The sequence below is a fragment of the Lathamus discolor genome, chromosome 8, assembly GCF_037157495.1.
Source record: "Lathamus discolor isolate bLatDis1 chromosome 8, bLatDis1.hap1, whole genome shotgun sequence".
NCBI lineage: Eukaryota > Metazoa > Chordata > Aves > Psittaciformes > Psittacidae > Lathamus > Lathamus discolor.
In genome coordinates, this window is record NC_088891.1 from 1,145,850 (window position 1) to 1,173,799 (window position 27,950).

Below are 27,950 nucleotides of genomic sequence, written 5' to 3' on the forward strand. Positions count from 1 at the left end.
AGGCTGACAGTACCTACCGCAGGAAGCCAGCCCGGAGGGAGCAGCCTGTGCCAGCAGGTGCCACGGGACACAAACCGCTCCTCTCTTAACGTCTTCGCTGTACGGAGAGCACTGGGCTTCACAAGCAGGAACGTGTGTGCCAGGGTGACAGACGGCACCCTTGATCCGCAGTCAGGCCACTTCCATATTTCATGCCATGAAACTCCGAATCAAAGACCAATACCTGAAAAACTGGAGCAAGCGCAGTCACTCAGGCAGGGAGGTGAATGGCTTTGCTTTTAGAAGTGCCTCTTCCTGGGAGGAGGAATCCATTGTGTGTCTCTTCAGACCAAGAGACTGTTTTGAGGACTGGAGTTAAAAGGGACTTTCAGACCCGTTCTGTGAGTAGAATAAAGCTGGAATGGGAAGAACCGTGCAAAAACCAGGGATTGCAGCAGCATTCCGGGGCTGGCTGAATGCAGGGAGCTTTTCTCTCTCCTGCTTTCCTTCCCCTCCCTCGGTCGCATTTGTTACCTGCTTCCATTCAGCTGAGAACTGACTGTGATGGGAGACAGAAGAGACAGCGAGATGGTGGCAGGGAGGCTCCAGGGCTCGGGTCAGTTATCGGTGCCGCCGACGGAACCTGAGTGAAGCTCAGGGGTGCCACGGGGCTGACAGCAAAGACTTGGTTGCAGCAAACCCACACCCTGGGTTCTTCACAGCGGGATGCTGAGCAGCTGACGAGAAGCAGCAGGGCTGCAGCAGGGCTGCAGCGCTTCATCGCTCGCAGTCACTCTGTGAAGGCAAAGGTAACTTTCACCCCCCTCCGCAGCAGCCCAGGCAGTGGCTGTGCTCGGAAGCGAGCCGGGCCACTGTGTGACCGGGCGCTGCCTGGGCTCTCTTGACCATGTAATAACTCGTTTGCTTTCTTCTGTTTGATGCTTGCGAAAGTGCCGCTGCAGCGATGGGCTGCACCGTGTCAAATGCAGCTGGAAGAGAACTCGTGTTCTGTGAGGTTGCGCTGCTGCCGCCGTCGTTTCTAGTACAGACTCCTAAAGGTCTGTATGGAATAGCTGTGCTCTGGCTCCTGGATTTATGATTCGTAGCTGATTCTCCACTGCAGACTCCTCTCGTGTCTGTTTTCAGCCTTTGAAAGGGAAGGAGAGGGCTCTGTGTGTGCGTCTGTGTGGATATGTGTGCGTGTTTTAAAGGCTAAAGATACTGGAGGCCCAACAAGAGAAGAGTAGATGTGCTTTGTAACCGGTACAGCACAGCCTGGAGCTGCTCCAAGCCTCATTTGCCGCCTGCGCTGCGGGCATCGTCTGTAAAACAACCACAAGGCCCGATGGATCTCATCTGTCTCAGTTTCTGCTCCTGAGCAGAGATGTTGGGACTGAGCCGTTTGCTGTCCGCCGGGGTGGTTCCCCTCACTCCGCGCTGGGCTCGAGCAGGGTTTTTTGCTCTTTGTGCCCTCATTTCCCCACCTGTACAACGGGAGCAGTTCCTGGCTCTTCACTGCAAGCGTCGAGCTGACTTTGGACGCGCGCGAACCCAGGGCACGGCTTCCATCGCGTTCCACAGCCCTGGGCAGCTCTCGGCACCGCCAGAGCTGCCCTCGCCGCGAACGGAGCCCACGGAGCCCCGGGCACAGGCGGTGAGGACGCCGCAGGGACGTGGCTGCTGCGCCGCTCCGCCGTGACCCGAGTGCGCGCCGGCTCTGCCGTCGCTTGGGTGCCCTCGGACGGCAGGAACGGGGGGCGGGCGGAGCCGGGAGCCCCCGCACGCGCAGACCCCTCCCGCCTCCGGTTCCGCCCCGGCTCGGGAGCGCTCGGAGCCAGCTGAGCGCGGCGCTGGGCCTGCAGCGGCCCCGGCCCCACCGCCATCGGCCCGGGCCGCGCCGTCGGGGCTCCCGAGAGCGCCCGCTGCCCCTCGGCCCGCCCGGCTCCACCGCGGCGCCGCCCCGCCCCGCCCCGCGGTGGGCGGAGCTCCGGCGGTCCGCCACCGTCCCGGCGTGCCCCGCGCGCGGCGCTGGCTGTGCCGCTCTGGAGCGGCCGCCTCACCGTGCCCTGCGAGCGGCGGCGGGGAAGATGGCGGCGGAGGCGGTGGATTCGTGGGGTAGGTGCGGCCCTGCCCCGCCGGCGCCCCCGCGCCGCGGCCCCGCGCTCACCGCGCTCCTCTCCCCTGCAGATGCCGACAGCTTCGAGGTGGTGGAGCCGGTGGCGAAGCGGCTCGTGCCGGGGGTGGCCGGAGACCGCTGGGCCGGCGAGGATGAGGAGGACGACGTGAAGGTGCGGCCGGGCCCTCGCCGTGCGCCGGGCCGGGCCGTGGCCGCGGGGCCGGGCCCGCCGCCGTCTGGCGCCTCGTGTGCGGGGGCCGCGGGCCCGGCGGCGCGGCTCGGCCCGGGCTGGGGCCGCGGGCGGGGCGGGGAGGCCCCGGCGGGGGAGGTCGGGCGGCCGCGGCCACGCGTCTGCGGCGGGGAAGCGCCGGGGCCGGCCCCGGCTGCGGGCGCCCCGAGGGGCAGCGGCGGCCGCGGGCGGCAGTGGCCGGGGGAGGCCGCGCCTGGCGGGGCCCGGCGTCCCCCGTGCCTGCTCCGCCCGGGCTGCGCCGCCGCTGCCCGCGGGCCTCCCAGGGGAGGGAAGGGCGGACCCGCAGGCGCTTTCCTGGCCTGCAGAGGCTCCGGGGAGCCCGCCCGCTGCTCCCCGGCCGGCCCTGGCTGCCCTCCCACCGCCTCCCGCAGCGCCTCAGCCCCGCTGCTCGGAGCGTGCGTGAGGGCCTGGGGGAGCGCTGGGGTGGGCTTTAAAGAAAGCTTTAAATTGGAGCTCCTGGTGTTGACCGGGGACTTGCGCGTTGTCCTTTCCCCCCCTTTGCCTACTTCACACACGCGCTTTGGCCTCATCATTTGAAGATGCAGCAGCCTTACTGGGTGGTTGTGGATGTGGTAGTGCCCGAAGTACTTGAAATAGGTTTATTATACGGCAGGGGGTTTCGCTGCGTTTCACGAGTGGTGTCTGCATGGAATCAGGGTTAAAATGTGCGGATGTGCACTTCTGACGCTTCCAAAAGCTTGTTCCAGCTGCCCCTGTGGCTGGAGGCCGCAGAAGCCTCGGTTTGTGTTCGTATGGACAGGAGGGAGACGATGCCAGGCAGCTTGGCAGGAGCGAGTGCGAGGAATGGGAGCAGGTCAGCTGAAAAGGCCTTTCTGTTCGCAGTGCAGCAGTGGCCAGGCCCAGGTGAGCCGCGTGCTGTTGGTCACCTCTCTGGAGCAGTGCTGCTGCTTACAGGCGGAGGCCACGCTGGGTTTGTTGGTGAGGCCACTGCTGCCACCGGAACCTCTGAAACCAGCAGCGCCGCTGTCCTTGAGCGTGGGCTGAGCCACTGCTTGCAGTGGCTGTGACAGAAGTGGTTCATCTCCTCTCGGAAAAGCAGTGAAGGTGTTGGTGTGAGTTACAAGCTGTCCATTTTCCTCCTTCAGTGTAGCACCACCCACACGCCTCAGCTTCCAAAGGTATCGCACTGCAGCACGCAAAGTAAAGGTGTCTCTGTGCAGAGTGGCTGCAGTCCTTTGTAGTGTGGTTAACGTGTAACTGTGGGCGTAAGTGTGATTTCCCTAGGTATGTCTGTATACACGCACACCTCTCTTAGAGACATTGTTTCTGTGGGGCTTTTCCTCCTGCCTTTGAAAGCCAGGAAGGTCTCTGCCAGGATAGAATGTGTCCAAGAGAACTGTGCTCTCCGGGGTTACTCTTCAAGGACACCTCTGCGTTGGGCTGTGATAAGGACACAAGGTTTTCCCACATGTAGTAAGAATGCAACTACTTAACTCTTTCAGAGGAGTCCTGGTTCAGAGCAGGGGCTGTGTCTGGGGAGGAGGAGTGGTCCAGCAGAGAAAGCTGCTCTGTGCTGCTCCTCTGCAGAAGGCCCGAGGTCACAGAGCTGAGCCTGCCGTGGTTCTTGGCCTCTGGATTCCCTGTTTGCACCTTGGGAAGTGCCCGTGTAAGGTAAAGGACATGGTCTAACCCAGGAGCTCGGTGTGGTTTCTGAGCAGGAGTGGGTTTAGGGTTGGTATTTCACAGTGCGGAATGGGTTTTCTACCTTTGGATCCTGGTGTTTATTTTGGAAGATTTTTCAGGAATGAACTTGCAGGAACTGTTAAGTCGGGAAACTTTGACTTCCCCAGGTTTAAAATTAGCATCTTCATCAGTGACAAAACTCTCTGGTGCTTCCCAGAGCACGAGTTTCCCAGAGGATGGGCCTCCAGCCAAGGAGTTCTCATCTCACTCCTGGGCCATTCCGTGTGTAACGAAGCCAGGGCCACCCAGACACTGAGCTCTGAAGGGGGGAGAGCTCATGGATCTGGTGGGAATCTATGTGCTTGTGTCTTCTGGGTTTCGGGGGCAGAACGTGCATTATTGCATGTTTAAGGTACATGTGATGGAGCATGTGAAGTCATGAGAGAGCTGCTCTCCTCAGGGGCTTATTGACATGACATGAAGATGCTTGCAGGAGCCTCGGTTCAGTTCAGTACACCTATGTACTGCTGGAACACTCTGGCGTAAAGAGGTCATCTTTGAGTTACTTCGTATCAGTGCGAAGATACATCAGGAGAGCAATTTCCCTCCTAGGAAGTTCCCTGGAACTCCTAAACCACAGGAGTAAGTGTGGATGCTCCTCTGCCCCCAGTTACAAATACACTCAGTTCAAATAAGCTCTGCCACCGTGTCCTGTCCCTGCGCAGGCACGTGGGGAAGGGGTGAGCCTGTCATCACATGGAGGCCCTTGCCCATACCGGTGACATGCAGCTACTGCTGCCCCACGGGCAGGGTCAGGGTGCCCTGCTCTGGGGTTTTGCACTCTCAAATACTTGACTTTAAGACCCGTGAAGGACGGGGCAAGGGCTGAGGCAGCAGTAATGGAAGGAGCTATTTAAGAAGTGGGTGTAACAAACTCTTAATTAGATGTGAGCTAAAATAATGCTGCTCCAAATTCAAGTCAGCTCCTTGGAATGGGGAAGGAAGCTGGAGCCCTCCCAAGTGCCAATTAACTGGAGTGAGCCAGTGGATGGACTCGGTGGCTCCCTTGCTTGGGTCAGCACATTGAAGTCCTGAGTGCTTCCACCACTGCCTTCTATTTGCTGTGCTGTAGCAACCTCAGAATTGAATAAATCACTTGATTCAATCAACTATGTGCATTGCTGGGTGCGCATCACGATGCTCAGGACTTACGGGCTTTAAGCTTGTCTGTGATGGTGCCCTGACAGCGTGTGTCATCTGGGGTAAATGAGGTCTTGTCAGATGCCATCTTTTGAGCCTGCAAGTTGAGTGGAAGCCGATAACTGAAGTTTTGAACTCCTGTGAGTTTCCTGGCTTTACCTTGTGGTGTGAGCATCGTGTGGTACTTGGCACGTGCCTTCGGATCCAGTTTAGAGCAGTGATTTCCACATGGGCTTGAATTCGCAGTGGGGTTAGGACAAGAATATGGATTCCCATAACCCTGGTCTAGGGAACAATCAGGAAGAAACTGTGGAATTACTGCTGTAGAGTCTGCAGGTGACATTGGCAGGTCAGCTCTGTAGAAACAGTGCTTCTTCTGTATTTGTTTGAACCATGGATCATCCATTGGGCAGAGGACAGTGGCTGGGAGGTGTGGGAGATGGTGGGCGTAGAACAGTTTGGCTTGGAAGGGATCTTAAAGCTCACCGAGCTCCAACCCCCGCCACGGGCAGGGACCCCTTCCACTGGAGCAGCTTGCTCCGAGCCCCTGTGTCCATCCTGGCCTTGAAGGTTGCTGAAGGTGAAAGCTGGAGGCAGTTAATGCAGACACCGCAGCTGAGCCTGCTTGAAAATACACCTGAGGTCGTGGTGGCTGTTGGAGAGCATTGAAGTGATTTATCTGTGGGAAGAGTCTGCCAATAGCTCCTTGGTGATGAAGGAGCCATCGGTGTGGTGACTGTTAGAGGTCGGTATTCCTGCGTGGTGCCAGACTCCCTGCATGCCCTCTGCCTGCTGCTGCTTCCCCTGCTCCCACAGCACGGTGTTGCCCCTGAGTTACTGTGGGTGCTGATGCGCCCATGACCTGGTTTTGTGACTACTGACACGAGCTTTCTGATTCTTTAACCAAAAGCTGCTGTTTTCAAAGTAAGAACTGGTCCTGAAGCCTCCTGATCAGCTCCAAAAGCCCTTGTACAGCTCTCAACTTCCTCCCCACTTCCTCACTCCATCCATAAGATTAATGGATTTAAAGAGGTCGTACAGGAGCTGCTGCTCTTCGCATTTGTTACCTAAACAAGTGTCTGTAAAAATCTTAATTCAGACTCTTTTTGTAGGATAACTGGGATGATGAGGAGGAAGAGGAGGAAGTAAAGGAGACAGAGGTAAAACAAGGTAAGACTTAAGGCACACATGGCTCTGGACAGCAGAGCAGACGCTGGTTTGTTTGGAGTGTATCTGAAGAATCAAACCCACTAAACGGGGTTGGTTTTGTTCTGACAAAGTGTGTCCTGGAGCTCCCTGGGTTCAGATTCCACTGATGGAGCTCCAGGGATGACTGCGCTTGCTGGGAATAAGCCCTAGTTGTTGAGAGCTTTGGTGTCCATGTGTTACAGAGCCGAAAGTCTCTGAAAAAAAGAAAATAGCTGAAAAAATAAAAGAAAAAGAAAAGCTACAGAAGAAGAAGCAAGAGGAGCTTAAAAAAAGGGTAACTCCTGTTTCCTTCTGGGTCTCAGATGTAGAGGACAGGGTCGGTTTGATGCTTTTGGGGTTGAACAAGCTCCGTAAAGCTCTTGACTATGATAAAACAAACCTCAGTCTTGCAGTGAGTAACATGGCGGGGGGGGGGAATCAGCTTTCATATGTGTAATGGGGCCAGTTACTGAAGCAATGCTCATCTCTGCTGCTCATGGTACAACGTGCAGTGGTGAAAACCAGAACTAAGGTGCTGCTTCCCACTTGTTGTAGACTGTTTGTTAAGCGATGTGGTGGTGTTACCCTGCTCAGGGGCAGGAATAACAGCGTTGTCCCTGTCTACGTTTCTTACTGCAGTTAGAGGCCCCAGAGGAGCAGAAGGAGCTCACCCCAGAAGAACAGTTAGCAGACAAGCTACGACTAAAGAAATTGCAAGAGGAGTCAGACCTCGAGTTAGCAAAAGAAACCTTTGGTAAGTGCGAGTTGGTGCAACCGCAGCAGCACCAGAGGGCTGTGTCCTGAAATCAGCCTGGTGGGGGGTACCTGCAGAGCGAACTGAGCGGGATCTGACTGTCAGCACACACAGGTTGTGTGACTGTGGCTAAAGAGGGGTTACACTGGAACTGCTGGAGGCACGTCTCGGTGATGGGGACTAATTGGAAGAGCCACAAAACCATCTTTAGCACAGGAGGTGCTCTTCCTTAGCAGGTAATAGTAGGGAGCCCATAGGAGAAAGAGGTGGCTGGCTGAAGTTTCCAACATTGCACTTGGACGTATTGGTACTTGTGGTAAAAAGCTGAGTGAGATGAGTGTGTAAAAAGAAAACCAAGAAGTGCTGTCTCTGAATGTTCTGAGTGCTTTACAAGAGGGATTTAACATGGCTTTGGAGGAGTGTGGCACAGCAGAACTCGCTCCAGTGTGCTTCCCTTCAGGCAAACTGTGGCAGGCCAGGAAGAGGGAAAGCCAGCCAGGTCAGAGCAGTGAGCTGGTGGAGATGAAGCTGATTTAGAGCAGATTAGCCTGGTTTTGTGCTCTGACAGCATCAGCAGTGATCCTGACTCACAGCAGCATCCTCCACACATGAAAGCGTGTTTCCTTGATTATAGTGAATTATCCAGCTACTGCTCGGTGGAAATGCTGCTCTGTGAGTCCTTGGCTGAGTACGGGCCGGGGATGCACCAAATACAGCTGCAAAGAACCAGCTAAACTTTGCACTGGGGAGCTCAAGACAGGAATTCTTTATTTAAGGAAAAGGGGTTTCCTGTAGAGCGCATTGCTCCAGGGAATGGGAATAGCTGGTGCAAATTACTACATTCTGGAGTAAAACACCTTTCCACAGAGGCTTGTAACTGGGGCTGTTGACTTTTAGGTGGTGGAAGCAGTGAGCAGAGCTCAGCTTTGGCTTTGTGGAGCTTTGGTGGGGGTTTGGACCCGAATGTCAGTGAGGTTACTGCTTCCTCTGGTGCCACCCCGGGGCTCAGAGCTAATGTCTGTGTAACACCTCTGTCTTCCCGTGCAGGTGTAAATAACACTTGTGGAATAGATGCCATGAATCCCTCCTCAAAAGATGACTTCACGGAATTTGGCAAACTACTAAAAGAGAAAATCACACAGTATGAGAAGTCGTTACATTACGCCAGCTTCTTGGAAGCGTTAGTGCGGGACGTGTGTATTTCATGTAAGTGTCATGGGAGCCCTTGTAGAGCATGCTGCTGCCAGAGCCGGAATGTTCAAGGTTGTGTCAGGACTGAGCTGTGTAGGTTACACTAACTGAAGGAGGAATCCATTCCCTCAATGAACTCCCGACTCCATTCCCATGAACTGTATCAAGGATTGTCTCCCTGTACAGGAGGCTGCTTATCTGGGGACCTTCAAACAGTAACTGTGATTCCAGGGACCAGACTCACTGAGCCTGTATTCTGCTGATTTAAACCAAGTAATTGCCCATCCTCATCAGAGATGCTTATTTCTACGTTTTGGAGAGTGTTGTTGTTGGGTTATTGAGCTGCCTTTGAAAACAATACTGACACAGAATCCTTTTTCTTTTCCTGTCTTAGTGGAAGTTGATGATTTGAAAAAGATCACAAATACCTTGACAGTACTATGCAGTGAAAAACAGAAACAGGAAAAGGTAAGGCTTCTGCAGGGTGGTGCTGCAAGGGCTGGGCTGGTGAGAGCGGTGCTTGGACACTGCTCCAAGCTGCTGGTTATGGTTTGGGAGTAGCAGGAGATTAAATGATCACACATCCAACCTGGCCTTGAGCACTGCCAGGGCTGGGGCAGGCACAGCTCCTCTGGGCACCCTGTGCCTCAGCACTTTAATTCCTTCATTAAATTGGCGATTTCACAGAGCTGAACACCGGATGCTGCGTTTACTTTGTTATTCTACTTGTTTAGAGCCTGGGTAAAGTAGGATGACAGACAAAACATGGGCAAGTCCATGAGGGAGCTGTGGGACACCTGAAAATACCACAGCTTTGCTAGGAATGGACTGTAATTGATGGCATTGCAGGGTGAAACACAGGGTAGGAGTCATGCTCATTGCGTGGCTGTGTGAGTGCTCATACCCAGAGACGTGAGGTGTTACTGGAACTGGGGTAATGACTCATTGCTATGGAGCTGAACGTCAACGTGCTCTTCCTATTTAAGCAGAATAAAGCCAAAAAGAAGAAAAAAGGTGTTGTTCCGGGCGGTGGTTTAAAGGCTACGATGAAAGACGACCTGGCTGACTACGGAGGATATGATGGTGAATATGTACAAGACTTTGAAGACTTCATGTGACATTTATCTCCTTTTCTGTTGTTTTTCTGTTGCCCATAATCCCTTAAACATGTAGCACAACTTTTCTTCCTTTAAATTCTGCCAAATGCTACAATCAGAATTGCAGTATCTGTGCTGGTGGTTTAACTCCAGATGGGTGCCTGGTCACGGCTTAGGCCCAGGATGTTTCAAAGCTATGTAAATTGCAGTAACCCCCCCAAATTCTTATAAAGGGTAACTGTTGCTATTTGACTCGATAGTAACAGCCACTAAATTGGAGTTTCAAGAGGACACAAGTTAATCCCAGCACGGTTCAGTGATTTGGTCTTACCTAAGTGACCTGTGCTGAACCAGCGCAGTTTGCAGCGAGGGTGTGGTGTGCACTTAGTATTACGATTGCTTTGTCTTATGTTAGAGCTTGAGGATTTGGGGTATTGTGAAGGAGAGCCACTAACTTCAGTGTGAGGATCCTGCACTCGAGATGCTGCCTGAGTGGGCATGGGGTGGGCACGTGCCAGGGGGGTACCTGATCGGAAAGGAACGATTCTGTGGCTTGAGGATGAAGTTTAGTTTCCATTCATCTGGATTTCTACTAACGCAGCAGTATGGGTTTGGGATTCCTTAACAGTTAATTGCCTGGTTTAAGTGTAAAAAAACCCAGGACTTCCTTTGGGGCTGTCCTGGGTTGTGGTAGATCTTTCACAACTCGGCCATTTTCTTTCATTTAAAACCAACAAAAACTTGCTTAGCAAACTGCAAGAGTTGCTACAGTTGGGCAAATTGTTATGTTAACAATTACAACATCTGCAGTGTTTTATAAAGCAACTAATTTAATAAAAATCACTATTGAGGACCTCACCCCGGCTGCCTTTGGACCCATTCTTTTAGTGTCTTAAAAGAAGAGGTGGTGAGGTTGCAGTGCTGGGACTCCCAGCTTGGACTAACCACAACAGCTTGGTCTCATTTCTCTTACAAGACTCACTAGCACTGCAGTTTGCAGTAGGGATCTGCTCAGGCTTACTCCTCCCTGCCCAACACATTCTCCTTCTTAGAGGCACAGTGACCTGAACTATGGTGGTACGTGTGTCCCATGACCATACCCCTGACAGCTTTGAGAGAAACACTGCACAGGGGAAGCATTGTCACTGGTGTGCAGCAACCAGGAGGCTCTAAGCTGTAAACCCAAGTTAAGATCTTTGCTAATTAGCTGGGTTGCCATGGCAATGGTGGTTTTGCTGGGGTAGTGTTTAGAGATAGTGGGATCCCATTGCTTAATTTTACTTAGAAGCCATCTGTCTGTGTGGTGCCTCCAGCTGTGAGCCCTCCCCCTGCTCTGGGGCAGGAGTTAGTGTCTGTGTTAGGAGCTCTGCAGGCTGCTGCTGCTTGGGGCATGTACTGAATCCAAGGTGAACCCCAGTTTCTGCCTGAAGCAGCGTCCAAGTCCTACCCTCCCTCCCGCTTTGCCAAAACAGCTCAGCAGCAGAGTGCTTATTGCAGCTCCTGACCCGGTGTCAGAGCCAACCACCCCCCCAAGCATGGGGGGGAGTTAGGATCCGTAAGAATACATCACTACTTTTTTACTCCCAGCAGCAAGTTAGTATCTGCTGTACAGCCCTAAGGGGTTGTACAAGACATTCACTCGATCACTAAGCTAGGAACCAAAACCAGTCTGATCAGATGGGAGCCAAAGCATGGATTATCTGAGCACATACCTCAGCAGAGGAGTTCACAAACTCTCCCACTGCTTCCATCACCACGTACAGGCGACTCTGCGCCTGCTCCTCCAGCTGGTTGCTGGTTTGGACACAATTCCCATGGTGAGCCACAGCCTGACACGAGCGGCTGCTGGCTCCCTCTGGTTCCAAGGGGCTGTCCCTGGCTGCAGGGCCTGGCTACTCACGTGTTTTGTAAACAGATTTATTATACAAAACACAGCTTTAGGTTAACCCAGTCTCAACCCTTTCTGTATTTACAACCACCACCAGTTCTCTGGAGCAGCCTTCACGTAGCAGCACATTGCTGTAAGCAGATGGATAAAATACCTGTTAAAGAGTCAGTACTAACCCTGCGGGAAGCTGGGCTCTAGTTTGACAACATGTCATTGAGGCAGCAGCCAGTCTGAGCGTCCTTCAGGAGCGTGTTCACCACGTCGTAGAACTTGTTGTCATAAGCCAACCTGTAGTACGTGTAGATGTCCTCACAGTACGTGAGCAGCTTCTTCAGGTTCTTCAGAGCAGCTTCAGTAGGTGGGTGTTGTTTAACTCTGAAAATAATTGTACACATACTTGAACTAGAAAGGCTTCACAGTCACCACCAAGACTGATTCGCTACAGACCTCTAAGAACTGCAGTTCCTAGAAAGAGGCTGTGCTCCTCTAAAGCAGCCAGTGGGAAAGAACATTCCAGCTTGTCCACAGAATACTCACTTCTTGGCGATCTCCTCGAACATGCTGGGCTTCAGTGGTCTTTGTTGTTTGAATTCTTCTAAGTACGTGAAGTCTCCCTTGGCGACCACTTGCTGGTATAGAACTTCAGCCCAGTCCGGCACGAACTCATATGCCTCGGCCACAATGGCTGCCTGCAGGGGAACAGAGCTGTGGTGACCGAGCAGAAAGGGGTGGTTCTGGCACAGAGACATTCCTGTATTTAGGATATTGAAAATATTGTAGGTCCCCATCAGGGCTGTGCTACTGTTTCCAGGCTGGCTCCTGACTGGGCAGTATCATGGGGTAACAGTCACAGGCTTGGTGGCCACGTGGCAGAGCTGAGCACTGTGCTCAGGTACTCGCTGTGTAAAATAACCCTGTTCAGAAGCAGCAAGAGATGAGGGAGCTGAGCTCACCTGGTAGAACCGAGGCAAGGCCACGATGGAGTCCATCAGCTCCTGCCTGGTCAGGTTGATGAGCATCGTGCTCTGACCCGTGCTGAGGAAGTGCAGCTGGAGCGTTATGAGCTTCGTCAGCCGCCGGCAGCGCAGGGCCTGGCGCACACAGGAGTCCTGTAGGACACACCAGGAAAACAGGAGCTTGTTTCTCAAGGAAAGTAAAATCTTCCTGACAGCAAGCATGAGTTCAGTTACCCAGCACTTCATCTTCTAGATTACTGCAGGGTTATCACTGTGAGCTTTAAATGAAGCTTCACACACCTCCAGAACTACTTTCATCATAACCACATCAGGTTTTAAATTCATTATAATGTTCTACTCCTGCTAGTCAAGCTCGTGGCCACTCCTAAATCTGGGGAACCCAACTGTAACCCTAAAGAGTAGACCCTAAAAAAGGAACAGTCATCTGCTTGTGGACACAGCAGTGCTACTGGGGGATGCTGCAAGCGATTATTCCTCTGCTCCTCTTTGGCTGGGACAGGGTTCCACATTCCCTCCCTAGCACAGCTTGCTTTGTCCTGCCTGTTCATCTCACTCCTTATGTGCTCCCAGTTCTGTACAGCTACAATTCCATCTCATTTTACCTTAGAATAACTTTCTGCTGCATCAATAAAGAGCGTCAGGGCTTTCATCAGCAGTTTCTTTAAATTCGCAACATCCCGAAGAGACTCCTCTGAAATGGGGAAGAAAAGAACCAATTATTTACAATGTGACAAAGTAAGTTACAAAAATACCTCCTGGTACCAAGTGTGCCCCCCAAGGGGTGCTTCAGAGCAACAAAAGACTGACAAAAGATATTTTGTACTAAAAAAGCACAAAGAAACAGCGCTGACTGCTTGGTTAATGGAGCAAAGCCATTGCTGGAAGCCAAAGAATGTTACCAGGACCAGACAGGCCATCAAAACCACAGTCACTCTGCGTGTCCTCCTCCTGAAACAGACTTGGTTTCCACTCACCCCAGGGCTGAGATTCAATGAGTTTGAGCTGTATGCAAGCAGCGGCCTCGTGATTCTCCCCGATCTCTCGACACATGCTGAAGCACAGGGCTATCATGTTGTGCTTCTCACTGTCCCCGGGCCGGCAGCGCTTGATGTAATCCAGCAGAGCTGTCTTCAGCGTCCCGCTCTGGTCAGATGAAGGAAAATCCCATGAAGATTTGCAGAGCCTTTGTTTCATTCCCATTTTAGTAAATATTTCTGATTGTTTAAATATTAAATATTTCTGGTTTTTAAAACCTTTAACTGGAAGTAAATCCAAAGCAGGACATGAAACCTTTGAGTGACATTGTAAAGCTTGAAGTTTCAATACTGCACTTGGTGCAGCACTGGACTAATTTGAAATAGATGAACTAAAACCAGAACAAACCCCAGAATTAGCTTATTCCTACAAAACTTGACTGAGATTTCCCACACTCCAGCAATTAAAATCCCAGGTAACTCCACTGTGCTGTGTAAATACCAGCTCTGATGCAGCCACACAGTTCCCCAAGCTTCCCCCGCTTTGTACCCCTCCACTTACTGGATCTAACTTCTTCCTCATGAGCACTTCGAAGTAGTGTTTCTCATGCAGCAGCTCAAATATGTAGGTCATCTCGTTGTACCTGCCAATTCCAGTGAGAAGACGAACCTGTGGAAACAGCAGTGAGAGTCTGAAGCCCAAAGCAAGCAGAAACCCTGCTCTCTCTGAGCAGTCAGTGCCATGGCAGGCAGGAGGCTGCATGCAGCAGTGCTGGGCTGGCTGGTATAGATACAGGGCACAGTGAGGGGCACCAGGCAGGCAGATGCTCCCTCAGAGCCATGGAGGTTTAAGTTTTCAACCAAACAACTGCATCCTTTTTACTGTGAGGTGAAAGGATGTAATCTGACCAAATTAAAATAGGCAGCGACCCTTTTAGCAATGCCATCTTTACACTGGGCATGTCTCCAACTCCAGGAATCCTTCCAAGGCAGGACTTAAAGATGTGCAACAGCCCAGTAATGCAAATCCTCACATTTGACCAGCAGCTCTGACATTCCCATCCTGATGTACTTCACTGCTGCCACTTTACCATTCCCCTGTCTCCTCCTCTGTTTTCCACAGAAGTCTTCTAAGAGCTTCTGTGATCTGCACACATCAGACCAAACACGCACTTTTAGCTTCTAGGGCCAGGCCGGACAAGGCAGCTGTCCAGAGGAGGAGGACTGTGTTCATTCCACCCCACCCCCCGGTTCCCCCTGCACTGCTCACCAGCAGAGTTACTGCAGATGTGCACGTGGAACCCTCTGCACACATCTGGATAAACACACAGGGCATCAAGACCCATACCATGACTCCGTACTCTTCATTAGGTGCCAGATACTCATCCGTGAGCAGCCGCGCTGCTTGGAGGACTCGAGTGATCCCCTCCATGTGGCAAGTCAAACTGAAGCAATTGTGAGCCAAGATCAGCAGTTCTGTAACTGAAGAATGGAAGAGCTCAGGTATTTCAGTTAATAAACTGAGGAGGTTAATTCCTGTGCCTTTCTCCACTGATGCTATTGCTGCTGAGGACACACAGCCCTTCCAGTTACAGACAGCAGAACTGGATTAGAAAGTTGAGCTGTTATGGTCTGTCCTATGCAGTTTCAAGTAGTAACAGTTTCTATGACAGCGCGCATCCAGTCTGGCTTCTCGAGCTGTGGAAAGTCTGGGTTTTTCTGGATCATTTTCTGACACATTATTTTATTCCACACACAAAACTTCCAACCTCCTCCCGCAGAAGCAGACTGACAAACATGTAGGAATACACCAGCACCCCACTGCTACCAGGCAGCTCTGCATCTGTGCTCTGTGCTGTGATTTTAACCCAGGCAATGCCATGTTCAGTAATGCACTACTTACATCAAGTATTAATTGCCATTTACTTACTGCACGACAGTTCCCCACGAGGTACGGAGGAAATTTTATCCAGTAACTTCATGCCAACCAACGTATGATCCTGGCAGAGCTTAGCAAGCTGTAGGAATGCCTGACTCTCAGCTGCTGGGTTCACAACCTGTTTCTGTCCTGTGTCCACAAAGAGAGAGTGAGTTATGTCCCAACTGCTACTTGTTAGGGCGAGATTAGCTATGTTAATAGAAAAATAAACCAAACAAACCACTTTAACTTCATCCACACCGAAGAAGGATGCAAATGTTTCATACAAAACCCTATGTAAGGTACACAAGGTTTACAAGCTTTGTACCAAGCTGCCCAAACATTACTGACTATAACCAACACTCAGATATCTCAAGAGCAAGGACTGTTTTGCAGACACAGGAACACCACACTTACAAACCAAACCTGCTAACATACAAGACCAAGCTTCTTTACTACCTCTCCCTTCTGAAGATGCCAGTAGCTCCTGCATGATTTCCTCAGCCACCAGCTCTGCCACGGTGCTGGGCTGCAGAGCCTGTGTGGTGATGAACGCCTGTGCCTTCTTGCACCGCTCTGGCTGGCGGGATGACAGGATGGCATGAAGCAGCTTCTCAGGGTCCTGGGCTGACATCTCACTGTAGGAGCAGTTCAACTCCTAAGACACACACATACACTTAGAAGATCCGACACAGCAAAGGGTCCAGTGTAGAACATCTATTGACCTCTGGTATGACTTGTTAACAATGAGCTGATGCAGGAGGGGAGAGCTGGAGAACAGACAGAACCCAGGTTCAAAACCTGCAAACATCATCTGTCCTTAGGTCAGGTAACGTTCACCTGGGTATCTTAAGTATTAGTGTTCTCCAGATCAGGGTGACACTCTACATTTGAAGTTTAATATTCACAGAGCGGTTGCCATGAACAGAGATATTTTCCTAGCCCAGTATAAACCTTAACACTTGAAATACATAGAAGAAAGACAGGAGCATTTCCTCCCAAAGGAAGAATTGTCTTTTACTGAGTAGGTTTTACTTCTGAGGTTCTTTCTCCTCTTTTCTACATACCACAAGCTCACAGTGAAAAAGACATCCTAGTTTTTACATCGGCTACCTCTGGGAGAGGTGAGGCTCTGTAAATACTCTCCTGTGACATATGACAGCTTTACAAGTGTACAGATTCATTGAAAAATGTACCTCCTAAACACAATGATCAGCTCTTAATTCAGTAGTAGGGACACACACAGCTTCAGGCAAGAAGTGTATGAGTGGTATAAAAGGCAACAAGCCAACCATACAACTACATAGCAGCTCAAACCTAAAGCCCTCCCTTTGAACATCTGAGGTATGCAAAATTCTGTAGGAAAATCAAGGAAGCTCTGTAATAAAGACAATTCTAAAGTCTTCAGCACGCAAACTGCTGCTTTTATTCAGAAAAAGCTAATGCTATGTTTCAAAAACACAAGCAAATACCATGGAAAAGGGTTCTGTACCCTGAAAGAAGTGTTCAGCAGCACCTCTGAAGCAGAAGCAGAGATGGGCTGAAGGCAGTTATGAAGGTCAAGGAGCACACAGGCAGCAAACAACAGTCTGCTGCCCCTCCTGACACTGCCTGGGTCAAATCACTTGGAAGTTATTACCCACTCCTCTGAGCAGCCTCTGAGTAAGGAGCTGTCACTGTGGAGCCTGCAGAGCACTTCTGTGCTAAACTTCTAAGGCAGCTGCTACCTCTTTGTCTCCTCCTGGGTTGGGGTTCATTACGAAGGCATCCCACAACAAAGGCCTGAAGCAAAGTGTGAGATGAACAACATCTGCTTGAAAGATTATGAAAAAGGCACATCAAAGAGAGCCAGGCTGCAGTCTGGCTCAGAGGAGTCAGAGCAGGGGCCTGGTGAGCCTGGGAGGTGAGTTCATCTCAGCACTTCACACCTAAGAAGCATCTGGCCATTTTTCCACACAAAGGTTTGGCCATTTCCTCCTCTGAAGCTTGCCCCAGGCACCCAGTGAGTACTTTCACCACTCATTATTCTTTCCTCCAGAAACTTCCACAGCACAGCTTGATACAAACCACATGTTTCCTCAGTAATGTTACTAGACACATACCTTAGAAAGCTCATATAAACAGAGAACCTGTCTGCAGTAATTCCTGCCATGGACACATTCTTCTATAAGAGCCTTCAGGCTGATAATAACTTGATCATCTGGAGGTGGAGCCACAATGTGTGTCCAGTCTTCTAAGCTTGATGCTGGAAACAAAACCACTGTCAATTCCTTTCTCATAAAGACAGGTAACGCCGACAAGCCTTATTCTTGGAGCTAGACTCCAGATATCAGCAGCAAATACGTAACACTTCCTTGGTCTTTGAAAACTGAACTCAGTAATACCTCAGATGTACAATATCTAGGCATACAAGAACATAAGGATTCAGCAGCTTAGGTTTCATTTATTCCCTTCTGTTTCTATTAAACTTTACAGATGTTAGTATCAGAACGTAATGTTCCAGCTGACAGTTTTCTCATTCAGACTTTGTAAATATGCACAGAGTACTTTATATATCAACATTATCAGCTTTAGCCTTGCTATTAATACAAAACACTAAACCCTTTACAATGTACAAAGTATTCAGAGAATCATTACTTAAAGCATTTCCTTGTTTCAGCTTCAGAAACACACTCAAGATTTACTAGAGTGTGTCTTCCAAAAGCAGGAACATCGATGAAGCTCAGTGCTACTTTACCAGAACAGAAATGTGAAGTATAAAAAAATGAATGGTTAAGAGACTATAGAAACTGTCTACACAAGCACCCTGCCCGCAGCACATACAAGCAATGTACGTTACAAGGCTTCAAATTCCTTTCACCAGCGGGTTTATGAACCAAGGAGATAACCCACTGCCAGAGACCTCATTTCCTGCAAAAATGTTGAGGGAAATTAACACTGTCACAGAAGAGGAGAATCCAGCAGAACCCAACAATGGTATTACTTGTGATGTGGCTGAAGTTACTCACCACTCAGGACTTTGCTGTGCTCGGGTGTGCTGCTTTCAGATGACTTCTCTCTTGCTATAAGGAGAGTCTGAATATCTGGGTGTAAGTTCTCTAGATCAGCCTCCCCTGAGGCCAGAGCTCTGCAGTGCAAAACCAGTGAAACATCTCTGCTGTAGAAGTGGAAATACTGGCAAACACGGCTGGCTTCATGCACGCTGCCTTCATCGAGGAGGCACCCAATCAGAACCTTGAGTGACTGCTCCTCGTCGGGAGTCAAGGTCTGCTGAGACTCTCTGAATGCAAGCCCCTCTAGTTTTAAGTACTCTGGTGTGTTGAGAGCAGGTAGCTTTGAGAAAGAAAATTCCTTCACTAAGTCATCAAAGGCAAGATCTGGGCTCACAGCAACATGGGAGGGGAATCTTGCCGTGCCCGACCCCTCAGCAGTGGGTGATGGTTGTTGTGCAATGCGACAAATCCAGATCTGCTTCTCTATTGCCTCTAACTCATGCAATGACACAGAGTCACTCTTGGCAAGCCAGTGGCCAGCCAGGGTAAGCAACAAATGCCTCTCCATGATGCTGGTTAATTTCTCATGAGCTAAAGATTCAAATACTGTGTTTGCCTGATCGAAAAAGAAACAAGATGCAGCTTTGCTGGAGACTGAGTTTTTCATGAAGCTGTCATTACATTTCTTCCAGAATTCAGTTCTTGTCTGGGTTTGGTGCCACAATCCAACCTCTCTTAAATGATGCAGATCTCTTAGAACCTGCAAAATTCACAGAGAGTTTAAACATCCGTCTTCCCAAAAAAGAAAATTCACATTGGATGGCCAACATAGTGAGAAACTGAACTGAGATTCAGTGTCTCAATATGCAACAAATCCACCTATTTTTCTCACCAAATAAAACCGATTGCATAGCAAGGAAAAAGAGTAAGAGAATAAGGAAAGCTACACTGTCCCTTTCAGCTCAGCACCCACAGCCAACTTATTAGCTGTATTTGCACTTAAAATAAAGAGTGATTTAAAGGAAAAACTGGTTTTCAGGAAGGCTGAGAAGTGACATTCTCAACACTGCCCGTACTGGGAGGAGTAAGAGGTATCGTTATTTAACTGTACCGTACCTCTTGTGTAACTACGCTGTCCACGGGCAATTCAGCCAGTGCTGCTACCTCCCGAGCCAGTGAGAACATCTCTTTCTCTTGCAGCTGCTCCAGAATCGATCTGCACTCACTCTGGAATGTCTTCAGATCAGAACTGGTTAGGATGGAGCGATTAATTGCTATGGAGGAATCCTTCAGGATCTCACTGAGTGCATAGAGTTTCTTCACATAGGGGCCTGTTGTAAGAGAGTACAAACATTTAAAGGCAGATGGCTTTTAAACATGAGGAAATACTGCTGCTTATTTCAGCATGCAACCCTGCCAGAGGAGCACAGATCTTATACTCTAAAGCTTTCATGGGACTGAAAGTCAGTTCTAAATCCATAACTAAAATACTTCTGCAGATAATCTGTGCATTCCTCCACAACACTTGCACGTAATCACTCTCGCAGACTTATACACAGTTACATTGTCCTGACTTCAACTCACTGTAAGGACCACGTCTGGTTGTATAAATCCTTACACAGCATGAATACACTTAAAGTAAATATTTTCAGTCACTCCAGAAACACTCTATGTGGTCTTTAGATTAAAGAAGTACATCAGCTAACAGAGGAAGCCATATTTACCATCAAGCAGAAGACCATCTGCTGCAGCAAGCAGCTGTAAGAGCTTTCCCAATTCATATTCCGTTCTACATTGCTGTACCATCAATTCAAGAAGAAACAAGGCTTGTGATTCCAACCACTGCACAGGGAATTCTGAAGCTGCCGGTTCATCTTCAGTTTTAAGCTGTGTAGATAAAGTCTTTTAAGTGTTGGGTTTTTCTTTTTTTGCAACTATACTCTGCATTTTGGTGGGAGTTGTGCTGGAAATGGAAGGTACTGGATCTGCTTCCTCCTTCAAGAAACAATGAACTGCCATTGCTAAAGGGACACCAATCTATTACAGATGTAAGTTCGACTTCGATTTGAAAGTAGTAAATTTTATGAAAGCGTGACCACAAATTACTCCTGATAATCACAGAAGGGATAAAAGATGCAAGAAGGATCAGAAATGGATAGATAAAATAAATTGCTAGATCAACAGCTCCTGTCATACTTCTGTATACTTGACAAGCATATATGCTGTGTGAGCAGCACATAGGTAAACTGGTGTAGCCCTAGCTTGAATTGCAGGAAGGAAACCCACTAATGACATGAAATGTTCATTACCAGGATATTCAGGGAGCTAGAAAACTGTGATGGAAAGGGAAGAACTGAAATAATTTGTGAAACATCCTGTTCACTATTTTCATATACAACATTAGATCCCATTCTAGTAAGGAAAAAGCCAAGCAACGGCATTTAGGGAAAATGAGTACTTACTTTTGTGAGACTTTCCTGAAACTTGTCCAGTTTTGTTTTAGCTTCACTGTATTTTTTACAGTTCATACACAGTTCATACATCTCCAGGATATGCAGTAAAGGGGAATCCTTCCAGACACAAAACCAGGTTAGAATTCTTTTCTAGAAGTACCTCAATAAATGTAGCATTTATCTTCCTCAGTAGCAGAGCAATAAACTTCCAGTTTATTAAAACTGCATGCAAGGCTGATACATGATTTGCAAATGTGTAAAACTGGAAGAGCTTCCATTCAAGATTTTCCTACTTGATTGGGATTTTCAGTGGACTGCACCCAGGTTATCCAGGCCACAAACAGCAAGACGGAGAATCTGTAGGCTACCTCTTCAACATCATATCAGATACACTTAAAATATACCATTTAAAGGACATTACCTTACCTTTAGAAAGAGCTGGAAGCCATTTAGAAGTGTTCTACTTTTTTGCTTTCTTAAAAACACTTTCCAGATAACTGCCAGGTCATGAAGATCCCACTCATGGTTTTCTGCTGAGCTCTGAATATGGTTTGTTGCTTCAGCTCTGGTAGCATCATCCACAGCAGTAATTACCCAAACACAGAGACAATGAAGAATGTCTGCATCCTGTCAAATGACAAAATGATGGTTTATAGAATAACCTCATTACATACTACTTGGTAAAATGTGTCATAATAGTCACAATTGTTACAAACACCGAGAAAACCCCTCAATGAATCACAGAATCATATCTACCATTGCACATAATTATGCACAACCATCACTTTTTCATTACTTATTCTTCTAAGAGAGGAATAACTTCATCAATACTCACTTGGAAACACGCTGCTAAGACACTCAGAATGGGAGCCTGCTCTCTCAATCCTGCAGTCAAAAGGTAACGTGAAGGATTTGAGTTCCCCTGACACTGAAAAAGGATTTGGAAGAGGCTATCTGCGTATCTGCCCTTGAGCACACTGGCAGCGCTGCTTCCAGCACTCCCTGCAGCAGGACACACACCCGGTAGCTTCTCCAAAGCCAACATCAAGTGATCTTGTAAAGTGGGAGTGAAATCTTGAAGCACAGAAATGACCTAGGAAAAGAGAACCAAAAGCATCTATACAGAATGAGATCCAAAGAGAAAGAGGGGGCAGAAGGGCCAAAGCATTAAATACATAGATAATATAAAGCATTCTTCAATTCTGACTTTTAGAACAATTTTGGAGACCTAGAGAAGTGTTCTGTCTAATAAAATACTGAAGTTCATCCTCCTACATGAAGCTAAAATGCCTCATAGAGGCACTCATTTTTGTCATATCTCTCATACTAACACCACACCATGAAAAGTGTCTCATTAGTTGCTGTTGTGTAATTACACGTTTTTCAAGACCACAGTGAAAAGATCCAAGTTAAATTCCTAGGCCTGCTCGTTATCATCTTGCTTGGAATTCTCCAGTTAGCCTCCTCACATTACCCTTCCCAAATTGCTTTTCATCTTTATATACTGGTAATATTTCATTAATTTTTAAATTACATTCTAAACCAAAAATGGAAGATTTGGTTTCTCTCTATGTTGTCTCCACAATGTAATATTCCCTTGTTAACAGAATCTATTTTTTTCTCTCTTTTTCTCAACATCACAGATGAAGAACACTCTTGACAAACTCTATCTTCACTTAAAATCAGACAAAGGTAGCTTACCTCATCTGGCTGGTAGCTGTACAGCTGGCTTTGGATGATGAACTGCAGCCAGTCATTGCATTTGGCACATTCCCTCAGGTAAGACGTACTCAGTCTGATATTATGGAGTTTACAGAACTGCATTACCAAAGACCACTGCCTTCTAGAGTCACTGCATGTCCTGTATGGGATTTAAAGAGCTTCAGCTGTAATAAACTGGTATTTATACCAGATGTTAACAATGTACAATCTCATCACGTGGCCTGAGATCCACTGCCTGCAAATGGCCACACCAGCACTTCCGTGGACTTCACCACAGATTAAGTCACATTCCATTGTGGGAGCTCCAGTACTGCACCCTGTGGACATTCCCACCCACCACAGCAGATACATTGTCCTACCTGGACAGTGTTTGTTTTGAAATTAAGTCAATGATTTTCCCTTCTCAATGTGCTGCAAGAACCCTGTGGAACAGCTTGTCCTACGTGCTGCCTGCACCTCCTTATTCTTGCCACATACCTCTATTACCTCTAGTATTTGAAATACAAGGACAATACTCTAAATTCAAACACTGTTGTTCAGTTTACTGCAATAAAGCCCATGTGGATATTTTTAGTATTATCTGAACACACAAATGGTAAAATTCAGTGCTCAATGCCATTTGCCAGCATAATCCTTTAAATCATATTTTACTCACTTCTTTATTCCTTGCTGCTCAACTGCATCCCAAAAGGCTTCTTCTAAGGAGGTAAGAATTTCTGCTGTTGCTGCTTTTTCACCATCAGCCAATTTTGTTAACTTTTCAACTGTTTAAAAGAACATATTATTATTTCTGAGATGTTATTTGGGATTAGAGTAAGGGTAGTATTTTCAAAAGTAAAAAACAGTTTCCTAGTTAGGACAAAAAGACACCTGTGGACCTGTGGTTAGAAATTCAAGTTTCTAAAGTTATTCCTAAGATAAATCCTTAGTAATAATTATTATTATAAATTTAATAATTTCATTCAAGCTTTGAACATCTGATTTCACTGCAGCTCTAAGATAGTTTTCAAGTACAAGAGAGAAAAGAGATTTGGTAATGGCCCCTTGTTTAATTCTCTAGTTATATTATCACATTAGGCTGAACCTTACTAAGTATTAAACTAAGCCTTCACCAGCTGTTGCATAGTGTCTGTTAGGTACTCCTGCAGTTCTGGCTGCACGTCACATTACAGTCCTTCTGCCTTGTTTGATGTGCACTCAAAATCAGTATGACACAGGAATAAAAGAGCAAAATTCTCAGCCCTTCAATGGACAGGACACTTTTACTGCATTCCTGAGAAGCATCTTTCAACTCGTCTCTGCTTCTCTTCCCAATACATACAGAGTACCCTATCTGAAAGCAAACAGAAGACACCCTTACCCAAAAATTCTCTTATTTGACTGTGCTGAGAATCTTTATGTCTTGTTTTGTAACTGAAAATCATGTTTGCAACTTTAACATCAACCCTGAGTTTGAGGCTGTCGAGACCGAGTAATTCCAGGAAACAGGCACAGGCTGCTCCTACTGAAGGTGCACTGAAGAGAGAAAGAGCTAAACCGTAGGCTTCATTCCCTGCCTGCTGAATCCTGGAACAGAAAGAGCAACAGCACACGCGATTTGTAACCAATTTCCAAACATGAATATTCCCCCCATAAACAAGTACTTACAAGATTTACTAAATGTACAGCCTTTAGTAGCATGAAAGATACTTACAACCCATAAGTTTCATATCTATATTAGTAACACGTTTCATATCTATATTAATAACACATTTCATACTTATATTTTATCATCTTTGCTGTTTACATAAGAGAAACTGATTTGTATAGAAATGAGGAAAGGAAACAGTGACTAATACACAGCTGCATTCTAGGCATTCTAGAAACAAAGCGATTTGTTCTGATATAACTCCTACTGATTTTGAATATACTTCATAGTAAATATAATACATTCAAGCAAGATGTGTAATTTGAATGTATCCTTTTGACCACATGATTTTGAAGCTTCAGCCAGAACATTTAATTCCTTCAATCTCCAGTAGATTTATCTTCTTAATCTCCAGTAAATTTGCCTTATTAATTTAACTAAACAAAAAGTCAAAGGGGCATCTTGTTTCTACAGTGATCTAGAGGCTCAGGTCCTTGGAAGAGAAGCCTGCCTGTGTTTGATATGACTGGAACAGTTTTCATTCTTTGCTTTCACTGTGCAGATTTATTTAGGCAATTCAAAATAAAGCTCACCCTCACTCAGGTGATATTTGATTTTTATCCTACTCGATGCTAGACTGAATAGACTCCTAGGAGATCTAAAATTTCAAGCGATGCCATGCACACCACCTGATGGCTGTTGGGAAAGATTAAATGTTACTCCATGTGCTAGATTATAACTTTAAAAGAACTATCTGACTGTCATTGTTGAGAAGACTTACGACTGTTTGGGGGATTTGCTCTTTACTAACTGCTGGACCAAAAATGTACCAAAAGCAAATGATGGACGTCCATGGTGCAAATAGTACAAAAAGTCCAGTCGTTCCATTATAGCATATTTGTTCACCAGTTCAGGGGATGAAAAGTGAGGAAAGTCACTTGAGGCATCTAGAAAGAATCATTATTATTATGAGCTAATAAATAGTTGAATTACATACAGAAAATGACTTGCAGCTACAAAACATGAGCTGACAATCAGACACCTCTCCTCTTGCTCTAATTCAGATCTCAGCATACCCAAACCCACTGAAATTCCAATTCTCATTGTAAAATCAGAACTCTGGATCACTTATAAACCCTCAACTTGCTTTTAAAAGAAAATATTGCTTTTCTGTCTCATAATATCTTTAGAAAAAACTCTGTGAAGAGCTTAATGGAGAAAGGGAACCTATTGAGGACTTAATTTCAAAACAAATTTTAGCAAATGACCCTATTTTTTTGGTAAATTTTGGTATTTTTTTGGTAAAAAAAATTGACATTTTGAGTAAGTTTTATCTGCCAAATCACTCCACTGGAAAGTGTTTTATCCCAGGTGCTCAGGCTAGGAAAGCATAGAAAACTTGAAAAGTAACATACCTGACACAGCAAGAGTATTTGCTGACTGCCAGCCAAACAGTTTAGTGGGATCAAAGGGCACTAATGACTGAAAGATAAGAAACAAAATATATTGAGACAGCTTAAGATTTTCACATCAGACTATGGAATATTTTAGGGAGCTACAGTAGCAGAGGATCAGGAATGGCCTGTGCTGCTATCCAGCAGTGATCTACCTTGTGCAGCTCTCTCTCAAAGGCGTATATTTATCTACTCTGCATGATCTGAACACAAACCAGTGCAAGGAAAGGTTTAAACTTTGATCTAGGGCAACAGGGGAAGAACACGCTTAGGTGTTTTCTAAACTGTGATCTTAGCGAGGCCAGCACTTCCCTAATAATGAATAATACATATTATTTCTTCCAGCATTCAGGTTATCTCATACCACAGATCTAAAGTGAAAGGCATTTGCCCAGGAATGTGTTAGGACATTCCAGGAGACACTATCCTTTAATCCTAAATTTCAAAACCATTTTAACTTCTGTAATACTGAACAACCTACCCACTAAATACAGCAAGAGTATCACTGCTCTGTCATACCAGATTGCTGCAGTTAAACACTGTCTGTACCTGTCTGGGGAACAGGGGAAAGCGACTCACACTGTTTAGATACCATTTAAAAACCTGTTCAGAATGAAGCTATAAACTTTAGCTCCAAATGAAGGATTCCAAAGAAACAGCATGTGGTCCCCATCCTCCAGGCATTAGCTGAAAATAAGCTTCTCTTAGTTTACTTTTGTTCTGCCAAAAAGCACTACTGAGAAGCACTCTGTGTACCTGAACAAGATGGTAGAGAGAGATGTCAGGTGGCAGAATTCCATGAGGAGTACATGGTGGAAAGAGAGCAGCTTTGAGCTTGGGGTAAGGAGTCAATGCCATTTTTAGGAGCTGTGGATCAACCTTCTTTAGAGGATTTTCCGTATCTTCATTCTGAAGAACCTGCATTGCAAGGAAGCAAAATGATTCTGTTAGGAAGGAGTAACTGCATTAAGATCATAATAAAACAATCTCTGAATGCACCAAACTACCTCATGGGAACCTGGCATATGGTGACAACACAGAAAAATCCCATTTGCTGCACACAGTACCTGATCAATACCTCCAGGTGCATACATTGTAGTAGCAAGTGCTAACAGTGTACGTCCTTCCAGTAGCATGCTACTCACACTGGCTTGGTTACTAGGAATCAGGATCTGAGCATTTGCTAGACTAGCCTGAAAAATCATCTTTGGATCTGAGAGAAAAGAAGAAAGATTTAATTTCAAGCAAAACCAGTACTACATCATTAAATCACGCATTACAACTGTTCTGTGGCCAGGAAAAATGCTGGTGTTTTGTTGTTAACAGTTATTTTTCTCAATTTACTTCTAAACACAGAAAAGCTGTCCTAAATTTTACTTTTTCCCAATTTTGAACCACAGGTTAACCTACACAGATGGATTTGGATTGAATCCCACAGTTCAGCATCGTATTGGTTAAATTCTTTATCCTACACTGCTCACACTTCCTGAAAAAGCTTCACTTGGGATTATTTTTACCATTTGCCAATGTGTGGCTCTACAAAAGGTGAGATGTTCCCCAAAAAAGTGAAAGGGCAAAAATTCTACTGATTTTCAATGGCAAGAACAAAACCCCCAAAAGCAGACACATAATCCAAGGGGCAGTGAACTCAAAATGCACCACAAGAACTAGAGGAATCTTTACTTTTAACATACATGGATTTTCTTATGAATTTTCCTGTTCATCCTGCTGGGAATGTAACCAAATTGGAAGTAATGATGATCATACACAAAAAAATTCTCACATATCTACAGCCTCCAAATCTTTGTGTCCAGTTTAAGCAGGAACTGTAATTCACAATTTACAGATGAGGAATTAATGCACTTGCAGATGATTTGCCATGGACAGAAAAAGGTTTGCAGCAAAGCAAAGAATTAAACCCAACTGTGCCCCAGACTCAGCAGCATAAACATGGGACCAGCTCCTGCATGGCTGGACTCCTACCTTGTGGGTCACTGGCAGCCCCTCGACACTGCACCAGGAATTCGAACCAGGGATGTGCTTCATGCAATTCCTTGTTATCCAAAATAGGGCAATTTGAAGAAGTTAAACTGGAAACGAGTGAAAATACAGGATTTGTAACCGCCCTCTGCCCCAGTATAACACTGCATTAAAAAATAAGAGCATCTAACTTGGTGCTACAGTGGCTTATTCCATCCACTTGGACGAAAGAGCCAAATGACACCACCCTTCTCCACAAGATGTGCAGCTTTAGCCCATGTGGCATCACTGACATCCCTTCTCTGTTCCTGTGCTTGTTTGCTTCTGTCAACCAAACTAATAGTTTCCAGACCTGCCAACCCCAAACACTTTCTGAAGAAGGGACTTGACTCACAAATACCACTCTGCACAATCTAAGTATTTTATGCAAACTAAAATTGATTATACAAACAAAGCCCCCCTAAAAAGGTTTATTGGCTTTTCTGTGGTCCATTTCTATTTTCTTAATAATTAGACTGTTAGAGTGGAGTTACAGCTAAGGAATT

General features: G+C 47.0%; 2 protein-coding genes and 1 long non-coding RNA gene across 5 annotated transcripts in view; 2 read left to right on the forward strand and 1 right to left on the reverse strand.

Annotated features, from left to right (window-relative positions):
* The first annotated feature begins 1,978 nt into the window (after positions 1-1,978).
* On the forward strand, positions 1,979-10,277 carry EIF3J (eukaryotic translation initiation factor 3 subunit J). 2 transcript variants are annotated; one of them, XM_065688806.1, is made up of 8 exons: positions 1,979-2,094; positions 2,167-2,267; positions 6,302-6,359; positions 6,581-6,672; positions 7,017-7,131; positions 8,179-8,337; positions 8,717-8,790; positions 9,309-10,277. In XM_065688806.1, the coding sequence occupies exons 1-8, from the start codon at positions 2,067-2,069 to the stop codon at positions 9,438-9,440; spliced, it is 759 nt and encodes a 252-aa protein (XP_065544878.1). In that variant the 5' UTR covers positions 1,979-2,066; the 3' UTR covers positions 9,441-10,277. The 2 variants fall into 2 exon arrangements, with proteins under 2 accessions (XP_065544878.1, XP_065544879.1); XM_065688807.1 differs by having other exon boundaries at positions 1,980-2,094; positions 9,312-10,277.
* On the forward strand, positions 2,557-5,158 carry LOC136019051 (uncharacterized). Its single transcript, XR_010614725.1, has 2 exons — positions 2,557-3,977; positions 4,602-5,158. It is a non-coding gene; the product is annotated as an uncharacterized LOC136019051 (long non-coding RNA).
* SPG11 (SPG11 vesicle trafficking associated, spatacsin) overlaps positions 7,883-27,950 on the reverse strand; it is a 31,259-nt gene continuing 11,191 nt past the window's right edge. Inside the window, exons 17-41 of one of the 2 annotated variants that reach the window (XM_065688805.1) lie at positions 27,409-27,515; positions 26,493-26,638; positions 26,182-26,343; positions 25,387-25,453; positions 24,753-24,918; positions 23,705-23,910; positions 23,000-23,108; positions 22,324-22,483; positions 21,643-21,715; positions 21,458-21,507; positions 21,049-21,249; positions 20,632-20,739; positions 19,894-20,056; positions 19,286-19,500; positions 18,185-18,929; positions 17,279-17,421; positions 15,636-15,834; positions 15,189-15,326; positions 14,607-14,740; positions 13,821-13,928; positions 13,259-13,427; positions 12,887-12,975; positions 12,261-12,416; positions 11,845-11,996; positions 7,883-11,682 (exon numbers count right to left, since the gene is read on the reverse strand). In XM_065688805.1, coding sequence (XP_065544877.1) covers positions 11,502-11,682; positions 11,845-11,996; positions 12,261-12,416; positions 12,887-12,975; positions 13,259-13,427; positions 13,821-13,928; positions 14,607-14,740; positions 15,189-15,326; positions 15,636-15,834; positions 17,279-17,421; positions 18,185-18,929; positions 19,286-19,500; positions 19,894-20,056; positions 20,632-20,739; positions 21,049-21,249; positions 21,458-21,507; positions 21,643-21,715; positions 22,324-22,483; positions 23,000-23,108; positions 23,705-23,910; positions 24,753-24,918; positions 25,387-25,453; positions 26,182-26,343; positions 26,493-26,638; positions 27,409-27,515 — 4,147 coding nt within the window. In that variant the 3' untranslated portion in view covers positions 7,883-11,501. Of the gene's footprint in view, positions 11,683-11,844; positions 11,997-12,260; positions 12,417-12,886; positions 12,976-13,258; positions 13,428-13,820; positions 13,929-14,606; positions 14,741-15,188; positions 15,327-15,635; positions 15,835-17,278; positions 17,422-18,184; positions 18,930-19,285; positions 19,501-19,893; positions 20,057-20,631; positions 20,740-21,048; positions 21,250-21,457; positions 21,716-22,323; positions 22,484-22,999; positions 23,109-23,704; positions 23,911-24,752; positions 24,919-25,386; positions 25,454-26,181; positions 26,344-26,492; positions 26,639-27,408; positions 27,516-27,950 lie in introns of both variants that reach the window. The other variant, XM_065688804.1, reaches the window with a different exon arrangement.